Source organism: Ambystoma mexicanum, chromosome 8, assembly GCF_040938575.1.
Source record: "Ambystoma mexicanum isolate Mex_15411 chromosome 8, UKY_AmexF1_1, whole genome shotgun sequence".
In the NCBI taxonomy this organism is placed as follows: Eukaryota; Metazoa; Chordata; class Amphibia; order Caudata; family Ambystomatidae; genus Ambystoma; species Ambystoma mexicanum.
The window spans coordinates 1,012,700,527-1,012,725,915 of record NC_090929.1 but is presented as its reverse complement, the minus strand read 5'-3'; the positions used below and the strand labels follow the sequence as shown (position 1 = coordinate 1,012,725,915).

At 46.0% G+C, this 25,389-nt stretch overlaps 1 protein-coding gene across 7 annotated transcripts in view; it reads right to left on the bottom strand.

The window, feature by feature from the left end:
• The window catches only part of HSPG2 (heparan sulfate proteoglycan 2), a 1,237,996-nt gene that overhangs the window by 878,741 nt on the left and 333,866 nt on the right, over positions 1–25,389 (bottom strand). For all 7 annotated transcript variants that reach the window (XM_069610942.1, XM_069610946.1, XM_069610944.1 and 4 more), the window contains 6 exons: positions 17,364–17,489; positions 15,830–15,949; positions 14,115–14,390; positions 11,935–12,054; positions 1,087–1,218; positions 394–538 (listed from right to left, as the gene is read on the bottom strand). In XM_069610942.1, the coding sequence (XP_069467043.1) occupies positions 394–538; positions 1,087–1,218; positions 11,935–12,054; positions 14,115–14,390; positions 15,830–15,949; positions 17,364–17,489 (919 nt within the window). The remainder of the gene's footprint in view (positions 1–393; positions 539–1,086; positions 1,219–11,934; positions 12,055–14,114; positions 14,391–15,829; positions 15,950–17,363; positions 17,490–25,389) is intronic.

Below are 25,389 nucleotides of genomic sequence, written 5' to 3'. Positions count from 1 at the left end.
CACCGGTGATCACCGCTCTTAGTGAAGCCCAATTGCTGAGCTATGCCAACTAGTGAGAGTTTGATTAGACCTTTGCAGGCACCCTTTGGGTCCTTTATGGGTTGCTCTCTCTAAACACCAGAGCTTTGGGGTTGTAGAACACCCCTCATCACATTGAGAGACTTACGCTCTTCAAATACCATACAGTGTCTCTCTGGCCTCCAAGAAAGGGGGACGAAAAAGTATCAATGAGTATAAACGCCAGATAAAGAGCATAAGAGAAAGTAACGAGACGGGAGGAAAAATGTTCTGATGAACAAAAACCTCAATCCATAGTTTCGATGTCACACTAGAGAGTCATATTCAAGGTGAAAGTGACCTTTCCCTGCTCAGAATTCCCCAAATAGTACTCACCTGCTAGTGGTTGGAATGTGCCCCCAATTCAGTCTCCAAGTTATGATGGGGGTAGGTACCCCGACAGCCACACAAGTAAAGCGCACAGTCTCGCCACGAGATGCAGAGATGGTCTCTTCTGGAGGTGTGATCACTGTAGGAGGGCCTGCAGAGGAGGAGAACTCACCATGTGATAAAGGTATGGGACATACAAGTGGTAAATGGGAGCATCCGGTGGTCATCAGTTACAGGGAGAAATGACAGTCACAGAGGCACAGTGTGAAACGGATCCCCCGGACATCGTTTATATGATTCTCCACTTCCACTACATACAAGTGCACAATGAGGCCTTGAGAAAACATGCAAAGAGTGCACACTGTTTCTCATCCTCGGTATTATGATGTAGCCTTGTTAAATATAGAGCTGAAAGCCTCAGGTCAATAAAGGAGATTATCCATTGCCGAGGGCAACCTTTCCAGCGTGTGGTGCCACGGTGGCAGGAGGTGGTCAAGTATCACAATTCCAAAAACGGCCAGGAATGTCCAATCACAGCAGCATTCATAATTTCCATACATTATAGACCTCCCGAGTGGGAACAATTTGGCAGAGGAACCAGCTCAGTCTGTGTGGGTACAAAATGTAATCACATGCACCAAACAAACACCATGTAGCCCGCAAAACATTTTGATTGTCTTCCATTATTGGCAAACTTACGGCATCCAACTTCATCAGAGCGATCCGGGCAGTCGGCCTCATCGTCGCACTGGTAGCTGGCAGGAATGCAGCCACGCGAGGAGACGCAGATGAACTGATCCGGGGCACAGGTGTCACGTGGACCCTTTGTGGCTGCAAAGGACACAGGAGTTTAGATCATGTAAACGGTTCATAGGGCAAATGCCTCCAGAGACTAATGAAAGTCACTGTAAGAGGTGAGGTCCCCCCCACACACACACACACACACATCTGCAAGCACAAGCATGCACACGCACCTCAATAAACAGAATATGCATAGTAATACAGAAGCTACCAAATGGAGATGCATTGCGCAACATGGCCGACCTTACAGCAGTTAAACGTTGTTTGTCATTTGTGTGACTGAAATGTCAAAAGTAAAACAGGTCAGAGAAAACTGAGATTTTATTTGATAAACATTGAAGGTGATCAAAAGTACAGTGTTTCGTTTTTTGTGGTTGGTCAGTGTTAGTCATTTTGATTTTATTCCTAGTTCAAAGATCGCGCAGGCGACAATCCGAGAGTGCAGGTGTGTTGTGAAACGTCCAGTAGTCACGGCAACTCAGAAGGAGGGAGCTGGCTCAAAAGTAAGCACCTTTCATAAATGCACGACAAGTCAACGTACACACACACACACCTATACAAGAATGTATTAATAACGTTATGTAAAACATGACTACACAATATGTGCAGCCAAGTCAATTTTGATAACTTTTCAGAATAAAGGAAAACACCAAACAATAGTGGTTTGACAGGGTCATGAAATGTTCACACAAATCCTCAAAGTCCAACTGGACCGTCAGTGAGGCTCACAAGACCCTCAAAAACAATAACAGGCAAGCTCCAATGTTAGTCTTTGGGCCCGTTGAAAGCAATGGGCTTATTTCAAGCCATGGATGGCAGCAAGTGGTCTGCAGACATGGGCGCCAGAGATGAGACGGAAGCAAAGACGATATCCAAAGGAATGACAGGACATACATGAAGTAGTTCGACCATTCCCTAGGGCGAGACACTGCAAACGCTAATGGGTACATCACCAACAGAATATCAAGGCAAGACTCTATTCTGGGTGGGCATGGTCAGCACCGGGGCCCTACAGCCAGAGTACCAGAACCAAAGCACACAAGTGAGAAAGGGGACCACCAATAGGAGATCGACACCAAGAAATGCTTGGAACGCCTCAGATCCAAAGCCTGCAGACGTGACCTCAGAAGCAGCACCAGGAGCGGTTGCAGTGGGCAGCTGGATGAGCAGCGTTCAGCACTGGAGCCCGGCCACGCTCGAACAGAACGATCACTAGATGCAGAGCCTGGTGACCAAGACATTCAGCTGGCCACACCGTTCAGGAACCTGCAGAGGGGCCCTTAAAACAGCAGCAGCAGAAAGGGTCATGATTCTCAGTTGGATGAGAAAGGTCAGCAAAGGAAGTCCCTGTCCCCCCAGTATTGGACCCATGAGCATAGCTGAGGTCCCAGAAGCAAATGCAAAGATATGATATGGCATTTATAACGCGCCTATACACAAGTGTTTCAAGGCACGCCGAGCAAGGGAGGGGGAACAGAGGGAAGACAGAGACAACGATGTTACTAGGCCAGGTGACATCGAGATGGTGCAAGTGCAGGGAAAGGGGAAAGTGCGGGGGGGGGGGGTGGATAGCAGCTCAATGACTTCTGATTGAAGATGGCACACAGTAACTCATGATACGGTTACAGGGTGCGGTTCGATTAAAGGCAGCAGGACACGCCACGGGTAGACTCCGTGCTGGTTTCTGCTACACAGTCAAAGCATACAGCAGAGGCACCAGCCAGGCCGAGACAATAGAAGGATACAATGTCTCATTTCAGGGCTCAAACAGCACATGATAGCTGAAAAGGTTTGCAAAGAAAAGGGCTTCATAACAAAACGATACAGTTTTCCCAGCCAGATCAAGAGAAAGGGGCATTATGAAAAGTCCCTTCTGGTAACCGGGGACGACTGTGCTTCACGTTCTGGTTTTGGGGTTCCCGAAAGATGCTGGTGCAGCGTTTCCATCATCATCTGGACATTCACTGCACAGGATGCTTCGGAGACCACACTCTGCAGTTTGTCCACGTTCTGGTGCAAAATGTTAACTTTTATGCACTAATCAGAGAGTAGAAAGTGACCCGAATCTCCACTCATGCTCCATTCTGAAATGCCATTCCCCCCCAGGCGCCCTAAGCAACACCCACAGTTTCCTAGGAGTTCACCTCAGAAGACAACCTACAGAAACAATCACAGTCTTCACCCAATCACACAAGGGCAACCAAGCACACGAACAAAAGGCTTTCAGCCAAAATGGCTACACGCGATGCAGCCACTAATTTAAAGTGCATTGCCACAAACAAGAAACAGAATTAGGCACAATGTGTTGGACTTGTCAGTTATGAATCCCCTCAAGCACAGGACACATGAACACTCAATGCATTCTTCAAATAGTCTTCAGGTGCACCACCAAAGTAGCTCCAAGTAGCTCTTTTGTTTGTCTTCTTCCCTCTCTACCCCCCTTCCTTCACTTCCCCTACTCCTCCGCCCCCTCTGCCCTTCTCTTATGCTATAGCACTTGCACCTTCTAAATGTTTCAAGACCTTTTAAGAACGTTTTGTTTTATACCTTTTCCTCATCCCTATTCCCCCCCTTGTCTTGATGCACCTTGAAACATTTGCTGTATAAAATAACCAATAAATAAATAATAAGTATGCCAGTCATTCCTTTAATGTCAATGGATAGCAAACCTTTTGTAGCACGAGCGTCTCCTCTGTGGGAATCCTTCCAATGCATGCTAAGCTGGAGTGTGCCCCACAAATCGTGCAACATATGAAAGAAGGCTAGTTTCAGAACTGTTCTGTAGTAAGGGCCTTTCTAAGTGGGGATGCTGCCGTCATCTCCCTGACAATAAGCTTAGAGAATGAGGTCATTGGTTAAGTGGAGAAGCAGGGCATCGAGTCATACACCGATATCCTCCCTGGGGAGACGGAACCCTCTGGCTTCAAACTCTAGCGTCACTTTCGATACCATAAAGTGTCCAATGAGCCAAAGGTCATAGAATGCAGACAGGGAACTAAGATCTGATCATTTAAACCCATTGGGCCTTTTAGCAGGTGTAAAAAACCATGGCGGTAAGGGAACTTGGTGTTAATTACGCCACCGTAATTTACGGTGGCGTAATTAACGCCTTCCCCACTCCCATTATGCCCTATGGGGCAAAAATGGGAATGGGGAAGGGTAAATGGGGATTGGGGATTTACCGCCCCGCCAAGGTCGGAATGGGGCGGTAAATCCCCTTACCGCCATGGCGTAAACGTAGTTTGCGCCATGGCGGTAAAGTCACGGCCCTGGCGGTAACTTACCGCCAGGGTCGTAATGAGGCCCATTTTCATGTAGTGGGCACCATTGTTGATGTTGGCTTTAGTGGAAGGAGGATGGGTCCAAAGGCCTGTGTGATGGTGGCCTTGCAAGCACAAAGCTGGTACAACAATCCTGCCTGATGTAGGCCAGTTGCCAACTACATTTTTTCCAGGTCACGTTTTTATGAAGAAATTACATAAATTCAATTTAACCAGGCTCATTCCCACGGACGAGAGCTGTACCAGACTTCTACAATTTGCATTGTGAACTTATGGAGGACATGGGTGTTTTGACAGGAAACATACAGACTCATCAGGGCAATCCTGAGCCAAGTGACGTACAACAGTGAGCAATACATGGCTGCTGGCCAGTGGTGATAGGTGGAGAATGTAACAGGTAACAGGGACAAGACAAACATTGGACGGGTTTGGTTATGAACAAGTTAACATGAGCAGAAAGGTTAAGGAGGCGGAGTACTGTGGGACTGGGCAGATCAAGAACTTCTCTTGGTTAAGGAGAAGATCTAAATTGTAGATTTTTTATTCCCACACATTTCCCTGTAGCGTTTTCCTTTTAGCAAACATTTTAGATTCCCCTATCCCAAATTGGCTTTGCCACTATCTGTACGAATGCAGACTTATTTGAGCATGCACTCTATGAACTAGATTGAAAAGCACTGTCCGCATTAGGTTACTGGGCCAAGATGAATGCCCTTCAGCATGGACTGGTATGAACCATAAGGATGCCCATCAATGACCAGAAGTCGTCTGGGGTAAGGGGGTACAACGCCCCTAGGCAGGCAGACCGGAAGTCGCCATAGCAAATTACCAGCAGAATTGGATACAAACATACGACTGTTTATTAATGAATGTGTTCAATGCTCTGGCAGGATAAGTGTGCAGGAAAGCCTAGTCATCGTTTTTCTCGAAACTTCTCAGGCCAGGTTACCATTTTTGCCCTATGAAAACATAGCGTCTGAAGGGCGGGTCAGGTCAGGAAGGTTGAGTCCCATTAGGTGCAGGCGGCTGGTTTCATGGGCTTGCAGGACAATGAATAAAGATATCTCTCTCTATTCACCTGAAATTGATGCACGAGCCTGGGTTCTCCAACAATACGCACACCGCACTGTTGTATAGCTCCTCGAGATGGGAAACCGTGGACTATAACGTCCAACAAAGCCAGGAGCGCTATCAAAGTCTAGGATATATTTTAGGCTCCCCACTACCTAGACATATTACGCTCCAAGGAAGGAAATCTAAGTAGCAAGCAATTATACCATGTAAAACCAGACGCAGGACCACAAAACAATGATTCAAAAAGGTCTAGATAATCTGTGTATTTGCTTAAAATCTCAGTCTTGGTGAAGAACTCCAGGGACCTTAGGGGGATGCAGAAATAATGTCACGGTTTCGGTTTAGTACCCTAGAATATCATTTGTAGGAGTCCCTGAGGTTCTAGAACGCGCCCTATAGGAAACGAACAAGACGCTCTTTAGGCAGACCCATGGTTATAGAGGAAAGCCAGGTAAGTGCAAGTTCTTCGCACCAGGTGCAGAGAAAGCAACCCACACCAGGGGAAATCAAAGGAGACCTTCAGGAAAAGCTCCAGCAACAGGTTTGAGGAACAGTACCCACAGGAGAGGATACAGCACAGCAGAAACAGCCCCCAATAGAAGACCCTGCGGAAATGCGTTTAAGACCCATCTTCAAGGAATCTTTACCACAGGGAGCTCTGAGAGCGAGTAGAACTAATGACGCAGAAGTCAAGGACCCAAAGAGGTCTTCATGATTGCGTACGAAAATACAGTTCCAGCAAAGTGAAACAACCCAGTAAGCAGAAGGCTTCTTTTCTAGGTAAGCATTATATGAAACAACTTCCCAGGTACTTTAACCCTTCGCAAAACAGGACCCAATGGCAGAGAAGAAGAACAAACTGCCTCCCCAGGAGTGGGACCCACCAGCTAGGAGTGAATCAAGCAGCAAAAATGGCACAAAGAACACGAACCAGACCAAGCAGATTCTGGTGGCTCAAAGGACAAGACAGCAGTCAGCCAGAAGAATACAGCTCCACAATGGAGACACAGTGGAGGAGACCCAGGACAACCCATAGAATCCGATGAGGCAGGATGTTGGGGTAGCAACATCATTCTAGCCTACGGTGGTACCACCACCAAAGTGGAAGCCACTTGCGGTTAATGGCAACAATACGCAGTAAAATGGCAAGGACAACCTTAGCAGAAGTGAAGGCCTGACTCAAGCAGAAGAGTACTAGTGGGGTGACGAGGGAGACCCGGCAAGGACGTCCAGCAGCCAAAAACCCAGCCTGGCGCTTAGCCCAGGAGTCAAGGCTCAGCCAGTATGGCCAAACCAGGACCTAAAATTACAGCAGCAACCCAAATTGAGAAAATTCCTCCAGCAGATAAATCTGCTCACCTTTCAAAATTCCAGCAGAACTCAGTGTAAGAACAGGGCTTTGCCTATATGTACATTCAGTCACAGGGGCTGGCCTAAGCCAAAGCAACAATCGCAAACGTTTTGGCAGCCAGCAAATCAGGTTAACCCTAAAAACTTCCAAACACCAAGGGCTACCTCCACAGGAAACGTGATGGCCTGCCCAGGTCCAGGAACTGGTCTAGACCAGTTCAAACCACTAAAGGGGCGCAGGGCTGGGCTCACAACTGTCATTTTAGGCCGGACTCGTGGCTCATTTGAATAAAGGAAGCCCAAGAAACAAAATGTCAGAGAAGGACTTAGAAACCTCCATTCATACCCCAATGGTAACCATAAAAGGTACGTTGGGCACTTAATGGAGCGAATCGGCTCACACCCCCATCAAGGCCAAATTTAAATAGTAGCTGCCAATAGCCTACACATAAGCCTAAAATAGGGGGATAATCACGCTACGGACAAAATAGGAGGACTCAAAAGGTACCTCTGTCCTACTGTGGGGCTGAGAAATTATGGGCGCTAAAAGTAGTAAGGGTGTGGTGCATTTTAGAAGAGAAGTAGCAGACAAAGTTGTCAGCGGAAAGAGAAGAGATCACCCGGGCTTGAGGATAACTCAGCATAGCTTACAGCGTGGAGGACAGTGTAGATGGGCGCTTGTTAAAACATCCTATTTCACTAGAGTCCAGGGCAAAGAACAAGACATTCTTCAAGATCAGGAGAGGAGAGCAGATGCAGACCTTTCACCACTTAGGAGGGCAATGCTGCACTTCTCTTTTGAGGAGGTGGGTCCTAGGCATCATCCAGAGTTGGGAGCGTGGAAGGAAGAGAAGGCCTGTTCAGTGGAAGAGGCCTGAGGAGAAGGCAGAGAGCATATAGAAAGCATCTTCGGAAGGGAAGAAAGTAGAGAGTCAGGCTTGAACGTAGCAGGAACACAAGCCTGGCTGGGAGACGGGGGCAGTCAATAAGAGAATGAGGAGGAGAGGAAGACAAGTTTAAGAGTTGCCCTGGGAGTGACTCTGTACATTGTGAAGGGAGGTAACCGAGTGTTCAGAGAAGAGACTCTCGTTCATGTTGGTGGGTGGGAGAGAAAGAGAGGGTTAAAGTCGCCAATGAGTACTAAAGGAATTTCAGTGCGGAAGGGGTCATGGAGGTCAAGGACAGAAGGAGTTGAGGTCTGGGTGTCAATAGAGGAGCAGGGTGACTAGATCATGTGGCAGGAATAAAGTGGGGACTCATTTAATTTGTGTAGAAGAAAGTTAAAGGGTGGAATGGGGCAGAAGGGTGGACCTTGTTGGTCATTAGGAGAACTCCCTCCCCCGCCTTTGGAGGACCGGGGGGGGGGGCGTGAGAAGACGGCAGAATCAAGGCATAGAGCAGCGGGGTCTCAGAGGCAAGAGGAGTGATTCAAAGGTTGCAGAGGGAGTTGCAGGAGCCAAAAGGGATCAGTGATGAAGGGAGATTATTGCCTCTATCCATTGGCAGGTCTTAGATTCACTGATTGATTAGAACAACCAGTCATGATAGCATTCCTGTGTCAGTCACCTGTTTGAAGCCATGGCGGATTACAATAAAATTACCACTTTGAAGAATGTTCTCCTACACAAGTACATGCATTGATGTTAGTTCAGTAAATGCTGCATCATTGAATGTGACTTTGTCTGATGAGATTGTCAATGTGGTTTCTTTGCAATTGCCCATTTTGCTGAGACGTTTCCCCTTTTCACAACTATAGGCTCTTTCAGAGCATTTTACATTTAAGGGTTCCATGTCTTTTTTCTGGATGGTAATTATTTAGAAATAATTTACTTTGAAGTAATTACTTCAAAACAAATCACTTTATTTTGGCCACCCCCAATCCCCTCCTTCCCCTACACTAGTACCCCTTGCACCAAGCCCCCCTTTTAATCCCTTAACCCACAACCCCTATATAATTTGAAGTGTTTTCGAAGTAATTTCTTTGAAGTAGCTAACGTCTAAGTAATTACTGTCGGAAAAAACGCGGAATACCACACTTAAGATGCAGTTTTGCCTGCGAGACCAACTAGAAACTAGATAGACTTGCCAGGAGAAAACTAGCAAACAGTCCTTCTGGTGCTAGGCTCTGGCCCTCTGGAACTCAGACTGCTCCAAGTCTCCTTCAGTTTAAGAAAGAACTGAAGACCTGTCTCTTCCAACACCACCTTGGGTGGTAACTAAATTCCAGTTATCCTGTGCGCTACCCCAGCCATATACTGTGTTGTGATAATCATCACTAATCTTTACTTGATGATGTGTTAAAGTCTCACTACCAATTGTTTCGCTCTGTGACCCGAACAACGCTTAGTTGCTCCACGGCTAGGTTCATGCTAAAAAACAACAATAATAATAATTAATACTATTTTACAATTTGAGGTGGCGGCACCACTCATCCTGAATTGATTTACGCATATTTCTCAGCTGGGCCTTAAGCAGGTGCTGGCAGTGAATAATTTAACTACTTTCACAAACATCCCTGATCCGGTGCTCACCTACAGGAGAGTTTAGAGAGACAGTGGCTCCATTAATAACCATCAGAGTCATTGTAAAGAAATCAGAATTGGGCAATCAGCACCTCACAGACTACAGCAAATGCTCGGTTATCTAGCACTCAAGCATCCAAAACGCTCTGGAATGGCATCATCCTCAACATCAATAGAAGCAAAGCGGATAATAAAGTGATGGATACAATGGTAAAGGCGGCGTGCCACAGCATTCCAGATCATAATAGGATGGCGTTATCTGCACATTTTGCACCAGTTCCTGGAACTCAGCCACCTGGAATGCAGACTTTCATTGTATGGAATATTTTTCTATCCAGCAACCTGGACTCCCCAGAGGTGTCGGATAAAGCTTTTAGTGACCATTAGAACTTTAAAGTCTGCTTTCTCTGGATGATTTTAGAGATGATAGCAGCATCCCAGCTGTCAAAATAGATTGAGCCCAACCCAGATTGTTGGAAAACAGTGTCCGGAAAGGCAGGGCGCACGGGCTGCTTTTCTACCTCTGAGCTGTGAAATCCCAAAGATCCACCTAACCAACACACCCAAAAATGAAGGTGTGCCGGACATTCCTGCGGAAGGGAAAGAAAAGTGAGTGGCATTCGAAGCAGTCAGGTCACAGTCAGTCCTCTTGCACATGACTCGGGAGAGAGGATAGGAGTGAGCATTGGGAAACAGAAAGCAAACCCAGCAGCTCTTGAAAACTGCCATCAATGACATAAGATGAGACTATGAGCGAAATCCAGAAGCCAGTGGTTTGCAACAGACGCAGAGCAAGACACAAGCGGTGATGGCTGGAAGGTTTAGAATTAATCTGAACCTCTGGCGTAGCTCTGGGCAGCCCTCCAGATCATCGTTCTTAAGACTGCCAGGTCATTACAGAAGGGGAAAGACCATCTGCAAATCAGTCTGTACAGGAACAGAAGCAACCCACAGAGAACCACCCAAACAAATACAATGATCGTTTAGGAACACCCCTACCTATGAATAAAGAGGTACCGTCCATAGAGTGACAGTCTGAGATAAATGTGCCCTCTTTGAAATAGTTAGGGTAAAGCAACAAGTGTTTTGGTACAATTTCTTGTAACTAGGGCTTAAATGGTATGTATATTTATCTGGGATGAACTAAAGCCTTAGAAAGCCATTACAGCTACAGCTCAAATAGCCCTTTCTGGGATTCATGTTTTCCTTCTCCGTGTTCCTGATTTGTAGATTGTTCAGAGAAGGATGCATTACAGATGTTTAACTCACAACTCATAGCAGGCTTCAAGGTTTGAATGGTGCACTCTTAAGTGGGGGCAAAGGGCAGTGCAATTAAAGAGAAGGAAAAAAGAACACACATAGCCTGAACCAGCTCTCAGGAGGGGAGGAGATTGTGTCAGCCATGGTAGGTGCCGCCCAGTTGAAACTAGTTTTAGGTCAGGCTGACCCCTTTACAAGCCAGGTCCGTGCTGGCAAAATCAGTCACACATTAGACATGTGCCCTAGAAGGCCGGTAAGGAGGCGGCACATCCAGTCATGTTTTAGGCCTTTGATTCATGGAGCTGAATGTAGAAAGTGTGTCCGATACCATATCGGGATTGTTTTTCAGCACAATCTGGAGGAAAGCGAGGGGTCTGAAATTAGACAAAAGCCTTCACAGGCCTCTGGGTAGCCTGTGGGGCTGGGGCCTTTGGAGGGCTGATTGGGCTGGGATAGAGTCAGTCTGGCAAGGAGGCTTTGGGAACTTAGAATTTTAATTGTGATATAGTTTATTAAAAGAACGTTTTACACATTAGAATTCTTAGTCCAATTCGAATTGTCGAGTCGGAACTTCGAATTAGCAGTTTGCCAACTTGCTTGAAAATCAATATGCAATGCCCAGGGTATATTTTAAGTCAATGACCATTATCCGTACACACAAGTCCTCCTCTAACCTCTCTGCAGACCAACTGCTCCCAGCGTGCTCATCAGTGCAGAACAAATTGCAACCCTTGTTTCAACTTGACCTTGTCCTACTTTAATTCGTTATCGATTCCATTTTCCATTTGCAGATATCCAGTTGGTGGTTGACCACTCAAAACATACCATTTAATAATGCCAAAGTAGATCAAACTAAAGTAATCACTATCAAACTAGAAATCCCAAGAGATGTGTCTCGGGATTCAAAACAATCTTTGATCTTGTCAAGGTCCATGATAACATAACATGAACTTCTAATTCAGAGGTCACACATTCATGCACCTTGGCACCTTGCAGTGAAGTATGCATCCATGGCAAATGTGATTCTTGCCATGCTTACCAGTGACTTCACAGTGGCCAGGTTGTTTCCATAAAAGCTGTGTCTGCAAGGGTTGGTACTAGGGCATCTCATTAATCAATGCAACTATGTGTTTATGTGTAGGGTGGGTCAATTGTGTGGGTTTAACATGCCCTCTGTATGGAGAAGCAGCATAAATGGGCTTATGCATTTGGAACGGTAATGGATAAATAGATAGACCACTATTAGAAGGCATACTTACGGCAGTTGGTCTCATCAGACCGGTCACCACAATCATCGTCCCCATCGCATCGCCAAAGTTTCAGAGCACAGCGTCCATTCTGGCATTTGAACTCATTGGGTTCACATGGGGATGGTGTACCTGAAGGACAAAAAGGCACGTCAAGGCTGGATGCAGATAATGGGCAGGTTGAGAAGGCACATCATAAGATAAAACATAGGAACCCCATTCAATGCAATGCCACTGAATTGGGCGTTATAAATTGCACAAGACCCAGACCCTGCAGCATCAGGCCAGCAGCTTTTGAAATGTCCTCTAGATAAAGACTCCCAGGGTTGTTGAGATACAGGACCCATAAGGGTCAAATAGGTTTCCATTTTTTTCTCAATTAATAAACTTTGGCAAATAGGTGATCATTACTCGATGTGGGATTTAAGCCACAATGTTGAGAATGCTACAGAGATTTGATAAGAAGGCATATCTTGGTTAGAGACTGAGGAATTGAACATTAAAAGGTGACTGCATTAAAGAGATTTTCTTCATTCAATTCAATACCTCCTTTTAACTGCCTACACCCATATCATTGCTTTGTTAATACATTTCTCACTCTGGCGCCTAGAAACACTTGTGTAAAGGCGAGTTATAAATACTAAATCATATCATACTTTTTCAGTGAAGTTATCACATCACAGTGGTAGCAGCATTACTGTAGCAGCCCTTTTGCCAACCCTTTCAAAAGGCAGGTCCTACCACAGCGGTCTTTCCTCATCAATAAAATCAATAGTTATATAGTGCTTCGGGGCAGTCCCGCTGCTAATCTACATTGTAAGGTTGAAAGGATGAATAAGCCCTACTGGTTTCAAACTTGCAGAATGCCCACAGAGTTCTGACATTAGCATTTAACTAGCTGAGCTATCTCACTGGCCTTTGACCCCAGCATATCCACACATCCCTCAAGCTGCCAAGGCGTTTCTCTCTCCAATCGTCAACGTTACCTCAATTCTAAGTCGTGTTACTCCAGTTCCTTCCTCCTCCCTTCCCTAAATCCATATGCACACTTCATAGCCTAGTCCTCCGGTCCCACCTTTTGAAGAAGTCATTTTCCTCCACCACCCATTACGATTCAAACTAAGCTCATTAATCAGGTTTTGATTAATACCCCTTTCCCAGCTTCATTTGACATTCCTTAGCCACTTTCTGCTGTCACCCATCTGCCTCCATTTCTTAGGTCAGTTCTCCCTTTCAGTAGTTCGCTGTGCTGCTCTGCCACCACAGCCCCCCGCCCCTCGTCAACTATGCCATGCCTCCACACTTGTCCCTTCCTTACCCACTACCTTGGTGTTCACCATCCAGGCATCAACCCGCATCCACACCGTTGGCTTCCCCATTTCATTTTCAGCCAGCCAGGTGTCTGATCTTAATCTCCCACCTACTACCTCCCGCATACATATTCTATATGGATCTTGGAGATGCCTGCTACCACCCAGCTGCCTCAGATTGTCTTGTATCTTTACACCTCTTGACTACCATTCCATCTCTGCAGGAGTTCCCTCTACCCACCAACCCTACACAAATCTCCCCCTTCATGTATTCTATTTCCCTAACCCGATCCCCAGTCTGCTGCCTATATTCCCCCCCTATCCATTAACCTATTCCCGTCTCCCCAGACCTACTCTCCTCACTTCTTTAATCAGTGGTACTCCTTCTGCTTCTACCACCCTGCTCTCTAAGCCTACTTTATACCACTACCATCCCCATGTCAACTGAATCCAAGCCCCTCCCTAGGGGGGCTTGGTCACTCCTCCATCTCTCCAATCAATGTACTCTTCCTCTGCTATTCCCAAGCTGCAAAGGTAGTCTCCTCCTCCCCAGACTGCCTCAATTCCTCTCAAGCCTACACAACCTGCTAATTTCCCTAGGCCTCCTTTCCACCCATCTCGTCTTGGATCTTCCCATCACCCTGCTCACTACACACCCATGGTATTGTTCTCTTCTGCACCCTACTAGCAGGCACACTTTCTCCACAGACATTATGCCTTCCTACAAATATCCACAAGCCGCATAATGTCCTCACTCATCATCGCTCCTATTTTCCATAAACACTAAGACCTGCTTCCTTCGCCTCCATTCAGTAAGGTGGTGACTTGATCGACAGTCCCGCATTGGTCTTTCAAAGCCGTTCTGCCATCCCTTAAACTCACCGCAGTACAATTCATCACTTCCATCCTTGCAGTCCCTTTCACCATCACACAAATAGTCTCGGGGAATGCATTGCCCATTTGGACAGCGGGCCTCTTCACGGTGGCACGGTCTTGGACCCAAGTCAGGGGTAGGTTTAGGTGTAGTCCTCCTGGCTGGAGTGGTGGCTGGAACCCTCCTGGTTGTTGTGGCTGGGGCAAAGGTAGTTGTTGGCACATAGGGTGGTCTGGTGGGGATTACTGGAGGCAGGGTCCTGATTTTCGGAGTGGTGGGGAACACTGCAAAAAATAAATGGCAATCAATTAGCAAGTAGTGGAAGGAAACGTCACAATACATTTTCTCTTCGACCTACAATCGCCATTCTTTCCAGGTTTTCTTTGGATAGATAACATTCAAATCAGGATAACCAACAGTTCACAGCATAGTGTGGAAAGGGGGTCCTCTCCAATGCTCAGCAATGAGACCTCTATCAATTCTCAGGGAAAGCGTCTCAGGGTCACCCACAATGGCTCAAAACCTATAGGAGTGCTGGCACCAGGACAATTGGGTGGCTTGGAAACCATGTAAACAGCAAAGCTTGTTCTAGAGTTTCGAGCGCACTGCACATACCAGGTCTTCTACTTGCCGTAGTTTGTTTGAGCTCAGTGTGTGTTGCGTTCAAGCTCAAACAACCTTCCCACTGTGAAAATAAAATAAATGGTAAGTGTCCCGGGTGCTAAAAACCTCAACAAATGGTAGTGCTGGTTGTACTGGATGATAAAGTCACCAAATCCCTTGTAAAAAGCCTTCGGTCTGCTGAGGCCTCCAACTTGGTCTCCAGGTCTTTAACAACCATTAGAGCCCATTCAACCAGCCATTAAAACTGTTATTGCAATGTCCCATAGGTGTTTTTATCTTCTTTGAAAATCGAATACGAGGTGTTTTATGATAACTGCATGTAGGAATTAGACGAAACTGGATATTATGTGGTGTATGTCATCATATTTAAAAAGGAGCGTGTTGCTCACTGGCCCCGATCACCCTAAACTGAACCCACCTACTCCCCCCTCCCCCACCCCCACAAAAAGAACTAAATGTTGCTGTGGGAGGAAATCCAAGTGTACCCCGACATCCGTTTGGGATACGCTGTGAGCATAGCCCTACTTAATGAGGGAGTGGAAGGGACGACTAGGGAAAAGCATGCACCAGAAGGGGTGGCTTTTCATCTGAATGTGGTACTCCGCCAGAGTGTCCGTGTTGGTATCTAGATCACGCAGCATATGTTGGTATGAAATGACATGCAATGAATTGCTCTGGCACGATATGCTCATCAGGAGGCCCGCCTTTAGCATTTCGATGCCTGCTCTGCTCAGTAGGGAGCTTTCCATTGCTTGAGACTGAAGTGGAGATGAGGGTTTGGGTTGGACCTCTGAGGAGCATTGTTGCCTGGTGGGTGAGGATGAGACAATGCATCACTGATCTATTGCACTGTGTTAGGTGATTGTGATTTATACCACACACTGCTGCCATTTGCATGGTCTCCACGTGCAGGATATAGTCCTCCTGATCGAGCACCAGGTTAGGTCAGGACACAATAGAACCTTTTTCACTCTTTCATTCAAACAACGAAAAGGCTTAGCAGCAACCACAAAGACTAACGTCACAAACTGAAATGTGTAAATGAAGGATTCTTGCGACGAGAAGCGGCTGGAAAGAAACAAGAATGCCAGGTCCTCACCACAGCCATCTTCATCCGAGTTGTCCCGACAGTCTTGTCTGCGGTTGCAACGATGATCCAGGGGAATGCATTCGCCGCTGCTGCAAGTGAACTCATCACCGGAGCACCGCCCAACCTCTTCTGCTGTACGGAGAAAGAGGAAAAGGTTTAACATTTCAGCAAAAAAAACTGTCACCAACACACTAATCTTCAATTCCAACCCTGCAAGTCGTAGGTCTTGGGTAAATTGGCCAAATTGTATGTGGCCGTCAAAACACCACCGTTGCCGCAAAAGCACTAAACTACCAACGAACACCTACCCATGATATTACACGACGGCACCCCACAGTGTGCCATATCAATACAGCTTAGTCATGGTGTGTGCATTTGCAGCGATTTATTCAGACTTCTGGAACAGTATTTGCATAGCCTCCACTTCATCTGGTGGTCAGGTTCATACAGAACAAGTCTGCTTGGATGTAGAGACCAGTCTTTATTTAGATGGGCCACAAGGTCGGGAATGGATTCAAACCAGGTTGTTGAGCCCGCCTGTCGCTGCATGCAATAGGCATGAGCATTTTTTTTTAAATCAACATGCCCACACACCTCAGCCCTTCACCATGACGGGAACATGCACTTGGTGACTGAAAGCTTCCCGCTCCTCCATGTACAGCCTAAATTCTGCTGTCGCGAGATGCAGCATTTTGAGGCCTGTTCCTTAAAGTGTACATCCTTTCAGATGACCAAAGAGTGTCCAGGGCTCTAAGAATATGTGTGACACCCTTGATGTTTTAAAGGTCTACAGCATTCTACAATCATTGTGGTGCTGAATAACATGTATATAATATGAAGGTAACCCTGAGATACGGAATATCATTTACTTGGAACCAACAAATGACAGTTATATTAACGGTATCACCCCCTTGTATGCCAGATCTGGGTCTCCATGTAGCTCTTCCAATGTACCTCACACCCAACACCGGCAGCGACCCCTTGCACACTCCGATTCCAGCCCTATAAAGTACAGAGTTGTGATGATGCTGCATCCCGACATTAAGGCATAGCTCCCTAGCTTTCTTTCAGGCTTCCTGCCATGCTTTTCATCTTGATTAGTAGAATCCTAGTTTCCCCTTACTGGGGCCCATGCAAACAGCACTGGCAAGGCACATCAATAGTGCTTTGAAAACCGAATGCTCATACAAAGCAATTACGTCAATGCAGCACTGGAAATGTGTGCTCTAATTGGACACTCCTGGCTATCCCATATGCCTGCCCAGGGACACCTAGCGGATACACCTCATTTCTAATGGGTGCGAGCAATTGCAGGCTCCCTTCTCCCTGAATACGACAATCTCATGCACAGGCAGAGTGGGTTCAATAACACAAGTCCGAAAATGTGGAGGATCTACCTTGGAGGGTGGATCTAAATGTTGGAAAAGTACCATTCATATTTGAAATCTGCAATCAATGGCTTGGAGGGTTCAACACAAAGACACACTGATGTGCCACTGTCCATTTCACCCCTGGTGTTGCAACACAGATAATGAGGTCTTACCGCAGCCATATTCATCGGAATGGTCACGACAGTCTGGTCTGCGGTCACATCGATACTCGGAGGGCACGCATTCTCCGCTCAGGCAAGTGAACTCGCTGCTGGTGCACTCCCGCACCACAGGGTCAACTGTGGGAGGAGGAAAGACAAGATGAGAAATAACTTGCTCACTCTCATTCTGAACCATATTTCGCTACACAGCTAGGCATGCCATCCTCTTAAAACACAAAGTACATGCAAATGGCAAAATTCGGTGTGAAATCAAGATCCATGAGACTTGCTGTGTTCAGTGTAAGAGTTGCCAACATGTGGCTTGTGTCAATAATAGAAACTTTCACAGCTACTCATCCTTCCCTGCAACCAATATTTATCACATCGGCTGGGCAGGCATTCTCAAAACATTCGGCCCATGCTGCCAAAAGTACTCCACCTCCCACTCACCAAAGAGCCATTCACAGAGGCAATTCTATTCTGCCAGCAGTATCTTCCATCCTCCATCAAAGATAGAGGGGCCAGGAACAATACTTATTTGGAGTTTCCCTCTGGGACTTACCTCCCTCTGTCACCCGCATAAAAACACACCTCTTAAGAAAAGAATATGTGCACATCCCTGTGTAACCCTTTAGCCTCAGGTTACCTGTTCTAGATCAGTCAAGCTTCACACAGGCGAGGACAGTTATGACACAGATATAACCCCAAATAAAATGATACACACTGCAATACTGAAAAAGAAATACTTTTAAAAAGTACACAATCTATTAGGTCAAATAAATTATATAAGTTAATGTGAGAGGTCAGAAATGTGAGGCGGACAACTTTAAACACCTCACCGTCCCTACTCGGATGAGGATTTGCCTGCCTAAAAAAACTAAAAGGAAACACTAACAAAAGGGTATCTGTGCCTCACACTTGTATCCACACCAGGGGTGTTAGTTCTGGGAAAGATCAGGGGCTAAGCTAATGCTGGGATTGGTGGGACTCGGGGCTCGCTATAGCCTTTTGGTTGTAGCCCCTGAGCTTCTATCCACGGCTACAACCAAAAGATCCGGGGCTATAGGCCCCCCCCCACCCAGCAACGCCTCTGATGCACACCACATCAATAAGGAAATATATGGCAGTTCAACAAATGTAACGGTATAATTCACACCACAATAGCTGCTTCTTCTGATAACCTGGGAGAATTCCCCTTCCCCAGATTCAAGCAGGCTTTTGTTTAACTGTTAAAATAAGGATATCCTGTGTCGTAACAAAATATTCCACTTCACTTCTCTTTTAATCCAACTTGGCAAAATCAAGTTCCAACTTGGACTCCAAGGGCGATTCACAATTGTTTAACAAAGCTTCCCTCTTTCCACTTGTAGCCAAGGTTTTCAGACAGCTTATCGTCATCAACGTATATTTCAATAAAGATCTTGAAACCAGTTTCTTGTCACCAGGAAAGAATATTGCAGAGCTTCATTCGATACAAAACAAATTTCCATGTCAGGATATTTTGGCACCACTTTAGTTTCAGTACTACTTCAACAAAACACTTCAGTGATTCTTCACTACTTCTTCATAAGCCTTACCCCACCACAGTACTTCAGGAACTTCCACCTGGTTTACTCTCATGCCAGTCTTACTACTACTACTACTACTACAACTCTCTATTCCGGTGTACTCCTGCCAGAACAGAACCAATTGTTACATTTCTTGGACCTGGTATACTCTCCTGCCAGCCAAGACAAACTACTACAGTTCTCTGTTCGGGTGTACTCTCTTGCTCGAACAGAACCAATTGGTACAAAGTACTAAGACCTGGTATACTCCCTTGCCAGGTCAAACTACTAACTCCAAGTACTTCTGTGGTAAGGTTCAACTTTAAAGGTTTTAACAATATGTCTTCTGCTTCACACAATTATGTTTAAGAATGTCTTCAAGGGGAATGAGAACCACACTTGTGCTGTTTACTACACCTGTTTTCCACATACAAGACAGGCAATGCTTCCTTCGTCCTGAACCTCTGATCAGTAGGGCAGCCCTCCTGCCAATTTTGTTCCACCTCTGTATTAACCAAATGTTGATAACTCTTTCTTTCCTTCCCACTTCCTTGGCTTTGCCAATACAGGTTTAAAACATTTTCTACACCTGGGCAATATCCTTCACACACAGTGTTATGCTCAGTTATCTTCTTTTGGCTTAGGCAACACTGGTTGTTTGTCAATTGCCTTGGTATGTTTTTGGCAATAGTGGTTTATGTTTGAGGTATTGCCCCTTTCCTTTGTGTAGTTGGCTTTTATCGTAACCCAATATATACAGTCACAGCATTCAGGTTGGATCTTTAAGTTCCTATTATGCCAACTGCTTTAGTTTAAATCAGCTTGATATGTGTCACAATCGATCACTTGTTTTACATCAGTTCGGTAATCAAAAAGGGGTCTGGGTCTGGCGAGCAGGCAGTCATGGAGTGCTCCCGGGCCACAACATAACAGTGAAATCACCAGGTCTGCTGTGCGCATCCATTTGCCCAGCTCATCGCCTTCAGTTCTCCTGTGCGGCCCGGCAACCTCTCCTCCGCTGATTCCGATGGCCGTGCGTCCATCACTTTGGGCGCCCTCCTGTCTCCCCCAGCGATTCGGTGATCACCGGCCGCAGATGAACGCTTTATAGTGGGGCAAGTTACCAAATGGTACACTTTCAGTGGGGCAAGTTACCAAATGGTACGCTTTCCCCTGTGCAACCTCTGGGGCTGAAATCTAGAGCACATGTGACACTCTCAGGACCGGCATCAACTTTGCTCGCCACTATGGTCCCGGCATCCAGGCTCTTCTGTGATTTCTTCCTCTGGTGCTTCATGGAGGGTTCAGAACTCCGCCATGCACTACTTCTACTGCCCTCCTGCTGGTTCGGCTGCTTCTCCTTAGTCTACCTTGGTCTAATTGCCTGCACCTGAGGGGGTCTTTTATGTCTCTCAGCTACCCTCTGGGGTGGGTCATTAACCTAAATGGACTGCACTTTGCAACCTTGTGACTCTGCAGCCCTCTTCGTCAATCCCAGTACTTTGGGAATTGGAAGTCCATAACATCAAAAGTACTCCCTTTCAACAGCATCTATTTTACAATAAGATATTAGGAGATTGTGGTCTTGGGGAAATTTACTGAAGCGGGGGGGCGGGGAGTCTTCCATTCTTCCTGATCTGTTTCCTCTCCCATGTGATCTTCCCAGCTAACACCGCCCCTAGGGTCAGGATCAGAAAGCGCCTGCCTTTCTTTGGCCACATTGGAAGGCTCCAGGCAAGGTTTCCGGAGTGAATCAACTCTGATTCATCACATTAAACATAAAACTACAGTGCATGTTTAAAAACAGTAATGGTCAGTTAAGACCCAGGCCACTCCTAGACTGTGGTAAACGCATCACTGTGCTGGCGGTGGAAAGAAAAAGGGAACTCTAGACAATCAAAACACACAGTAATAAAGTCATAATCATAATCAAATGCCAAAATTAAAAACAGTCCCAGGAATTCCAAAACCTCTAGTGCAGTGGGATTTAAAAATGTTCATACCAAACCTCCCCACCCCCTTGATTAAAAGAAATAGGTCTGCCTCCCGCTTCCCCACTCCCCCCAGGACCCCCCCACGTACTCATCCAAAGAATGTCCTGGGGAAACAGTAGAAAATATGCTTGTATTTTTTTAATCAAAACCACCAATCGTAATCCCTTTTTAAAGAGTCTGGGCTCCCTCTGCACATCCTTGCCCCTTCACCCCCTTTCTACCCAGGGTGCCTGCCCCCCAGTTTGAAGACCACTGCTCTAGTGTCTAGTATTATATGGAATACAAATGCACACCAAAGTTTAAATGTAGGTGCTACAGTGAGAAAAAGTGGGTAAATACTTTAGAACACCAAGCCAGTAACCATCAAAAGTCAGGTTACACACGTTTGTAGTATTAACTCATCACACTCCTAGAAAACTAGATACAGAAATGCAGTGCATTTATACATTGCACCCATGCATTTTTTAATTGGGAGAATTGGAATATAAAGTTTTAGAAATGCATCCCTTGCATCCAAGGTGGCCTCGTGCGGCTCGGCACTCACTCAGGTATGTTGCTTTGCTTTCAGGTCTAAGGCTTCCCAATCGTTCCGCCTTTGCAGGACGGTGGGAGCTTTCAGTGCTCCCGGCTGCAATGGTCTCACTGTTATTATATGGACGCATGGCCCACCATGTTATTGCCCTGGTCATGCCTCCACGTCGGGTGGTTCTTCTCACACCGTTCTCCCAACGATTTCTCCATGGTCTGCTTTTCCGGGCCTCTGCGTCTCCGACTGGCACACTCTGCCGTTTGATCAGGTGCAGGCTCTGCGGCTTACCATTGCTCCACCTCTCCAAGGTGTAATTACGTCAGGGGGTCTTCCCCAGCTCACCATACTCTTACTTCCTCTATGGTCCACTCATTCCACTTATATACAACTCTTCTTAAAGAGATATTCCCTCTTCCTTGAGATGGCCTGTTTGATTCAACAATGCCTGAAGTCAAATAGGAGGACTCAGTATTCATTATGGAAGGCAGTCCCGTATATGCAGATAGGGTGGCTGCCTGAGTGAAAGTCCATGTGCCCAAGGGGGGAGTCACTTCTCCCTTGGGGAGAAAGGATGAATAACCTCAATTTGTCACACTAGGGACTGGACTAACCCAATCCAAACCACAATAGAGGGTGCAGGACTGTTCTCAGAGTGAGCCATGTGTACAAAATGTCCATTTTAGGCCTGTCCTGTGGTTTCACAAGTCAAATTAATGGCCCAAAATCGAAATGATGGAGAGCAAAAGTTAGAAAAAAAAATACATTTGTACCCCGGGAGCTACCAATAAGGTACAATGTGCTACTAATAGGGTAAATCTGTTTGTACCACTGGTAAAGTTGCAACTAAATGACTGGCCACCATCCTAGCCCCTAGAACCAATGTAGGGAGATATGACCACCCTAGGACCAAAATGGGGTGCTTATGAAAGCACCCATGTCCTAAGAACCATGTGTGTTGCCATAAACCCACAAACTAAAGAAGTCCTTGACCACGAAAAGACGTCAAGAGATCCTAAAAACCATAAGGGGAGGAAAAAAACAAAAATGTTTACGGTCCACTAAAAAGGACAGCAGAGACCCTAAAAATGGACTTCTGCCTCAACGTCTACAATGTAAGAAGGGCCATGCGTTGAGGCTCGTGTGCAGGTAATGCAATTTGGCACTGTGTCCGCGTCCAAGCTATTTTGTTCAGAACTGCCACGGGAATGCAGGAGTTTATGCACAATAAATATGGAGCAGAATTATTAGTGGCAGTACTGAAGATCAAGGCTTCTCATTTGATGAGAAAAAGAAAAAAATGCTGAGCACACAAAACCAGCAGTGATAAGCTTCACCCAACAGCCCCATCCAATAGGACAGCAGGATGGTACAGCACCACAAACTTTCACCTCTGTCAAGTCCACATAGCAAAAGATCGAAGAAATCATGCAAATCCAAAAAGGAAGGAACACAGTCCACATCAAGACCAGAGCCACACCATGCCTTAGTGTTAGACCACACAACACCAAAATGATGTACCACGTATTGAAAAATGTACCCACTCACTCCTACAATCCCGACCCGAAGCAGACCACCAGCCCGGCGGTACCTCACCCACACGGGCATGCATAAAGTACTTATTTGTGTATTTACTGTATGTGTGTGCACTCCTACTGCTAAAGAAGGCTACTTTTAAAAAAGGCACCACACCATTAAGACCATTTCTGTGTCTTGATTTTAATTATTGAAATTTAAGTATTCAGCAGTGACAAGGACTGTTAACAGATAAGGTGTAAAGCTTTATCTTTCAATTCAAACCGAGCAATGTTGAGATGCAAGCTATTTGCAGAGAATGATAAGTGAGCCGCGGTACGAGCAGCTTCTACAGCTCAGAGCATCTCGAGCAGGACCATGAACTGGACCCTCACCTCCTTGGTCCCCCTTAAACAGGAAGAGGCAACTGTCGAGCCTTGGTACTTGGACGGAATTTACTCATGGAGAGGGAGTACCCAGATAAAGTTTGCATTAAATTGTATTATGATTAATTTATCTGTGTTAGTAACACATACTAACAAATACATGTCTCTAAGAACAAATACATGTCTCTAAGAAGTGTGCTATACATTATGTGTGATGTTATTTTTAATGTCTAAATGTTTTATGTAAACTAAAAACAATACTACAAATTGTGGAATATTTTTACTTTGTTGGAAAAGTTGTAATCAACTACAAATCAACAATAAAAAAAAGAATTTAAAAAAAGTACCCACATAAACTAAGGTGGGCCCCCAAATAACAATAGCACGATGACTTGGAAGGGATTGCAGAGTGCAGGATATTGTGTAGCGACCCACCGACTCCTCCACAACCCATAAAGCCTCTACTAGCAGGATTGGCCTTGCTCGTTTTGGGCGAAGGAGGCAGAGGATGTCATCTTTTCTGATGAGTAGTGTAAATAATACGAGGGAAAAGGCGCAACAAGGGGTTGCTAAGGTCCAGGTTTGATTTGCAAACGGTGCCTCCTAAAATATTGTCTCGCACTTACAGACCTACGGGTGCCCATCTGCTTTTACATGGTTTTCGATCCGTTTAACTTTCCATTGTAATGAAAGGGTCAGTTTCCTGAGGCACATTTCCCACTGTGCTCTCCGGTGAAGCAAGGCATGGAAATCTCGGCTATTTCGGGTGCTTCGTATAACCGGAGCGTGGCAGAATTGGGCTTTACAAGTTGAACTCTTCGAGTTGTCGGTGGAAAGCTCAGTTGGGGCATTTCCAGTTTCAACAAAGTAGACTACACCAGAGGGTAGTGAGCACTACCCCACAGGAGCTTGCAAATCAGAGATTGTGTTCATTCACTTTTGTTGCGACCGGCAAATCAGCATCAATATTTGTTGAGCCTATACGAAGCAATGGGAGACTCCATCAGCGAGGCAGATGAATACCAAAGAGTGGCCATTGAATAGTTTGAAAGCTTTGAAAATGTGCACAGATTTGCTATTCAGAGGATTGTGTCTACCAAAAGATAACCAACCTCGTACGGATACACCACCGGTAGTCAGTACACCCTTCCATACACCCTCACAATGAGATTCACCTGCAAAGACGGCACCCGTGCCCATGGCATTGCTGCTGAAGTGGTGGCATATACCTCATGAAATGCAAGCATAAACACTAGGACTTTAGGCAGAAATATCGGCTATTCCTGGGAAGGTCGTGGGCCTATCAGCCCCAGACAGATGATCCCTTCGGAACTCAACCTACTTAGGGAAAGACCAAACAGGCAATGCCAGGACTTTTTAGCAGTTGCGGGCCCAAGCCTTGGAAAATCTCCAAAACATCTTTTCAGAAAGCTGTGGGTCTTGGCTTTGCAATATAATGAGGGAGAGGGAGAGAAAATGGGTCTGATGCATCACAGGGATCCATGTTGCTTCTGTGGATTCCATGTAACAATGAGTAATGGATGTTGAAAATGGAGCCAGGAATGATCTGCATGTGGATGAGCGTGTGCCATAAACGCCACCACAGACTGAACCCTTACTAGGTATGGAGAGGGAAATAAGAGGCTAGGGGGGGGGGGCTTCTTTAGCACCCACCATGTGGAAAGGGCCTAGAGGAAATGTGCGTGTATTCATGCTTTACCCGGCTTATCCAAATCTGGGACTAGGCATTAGAGGCAGCATGAGGTCCAGAAGTGTAACAGAATAACCCCCATCCGGCACAGTATTGTTCAGTGTAGAACTGAATGTATGGGGCGGCCAAGTTGAGGACCACATATTGGGAGGCGGGAAGACGACCTACCATGCAGTGTGTTCTTCATTGAACTATGCGAATTAGATAGAGTCTTGAAGAACCTAGAGAGGTAACATCCAGTGCAAATTGAAAGCAAAACTGCTGCCGGGCATTGTGCGCTGTATGGAATCTACCAATAAATGTCCCTTAAACTGTTTGTATTAAGGCCAAGAGTATATTGCACTACATATATAGTAGAG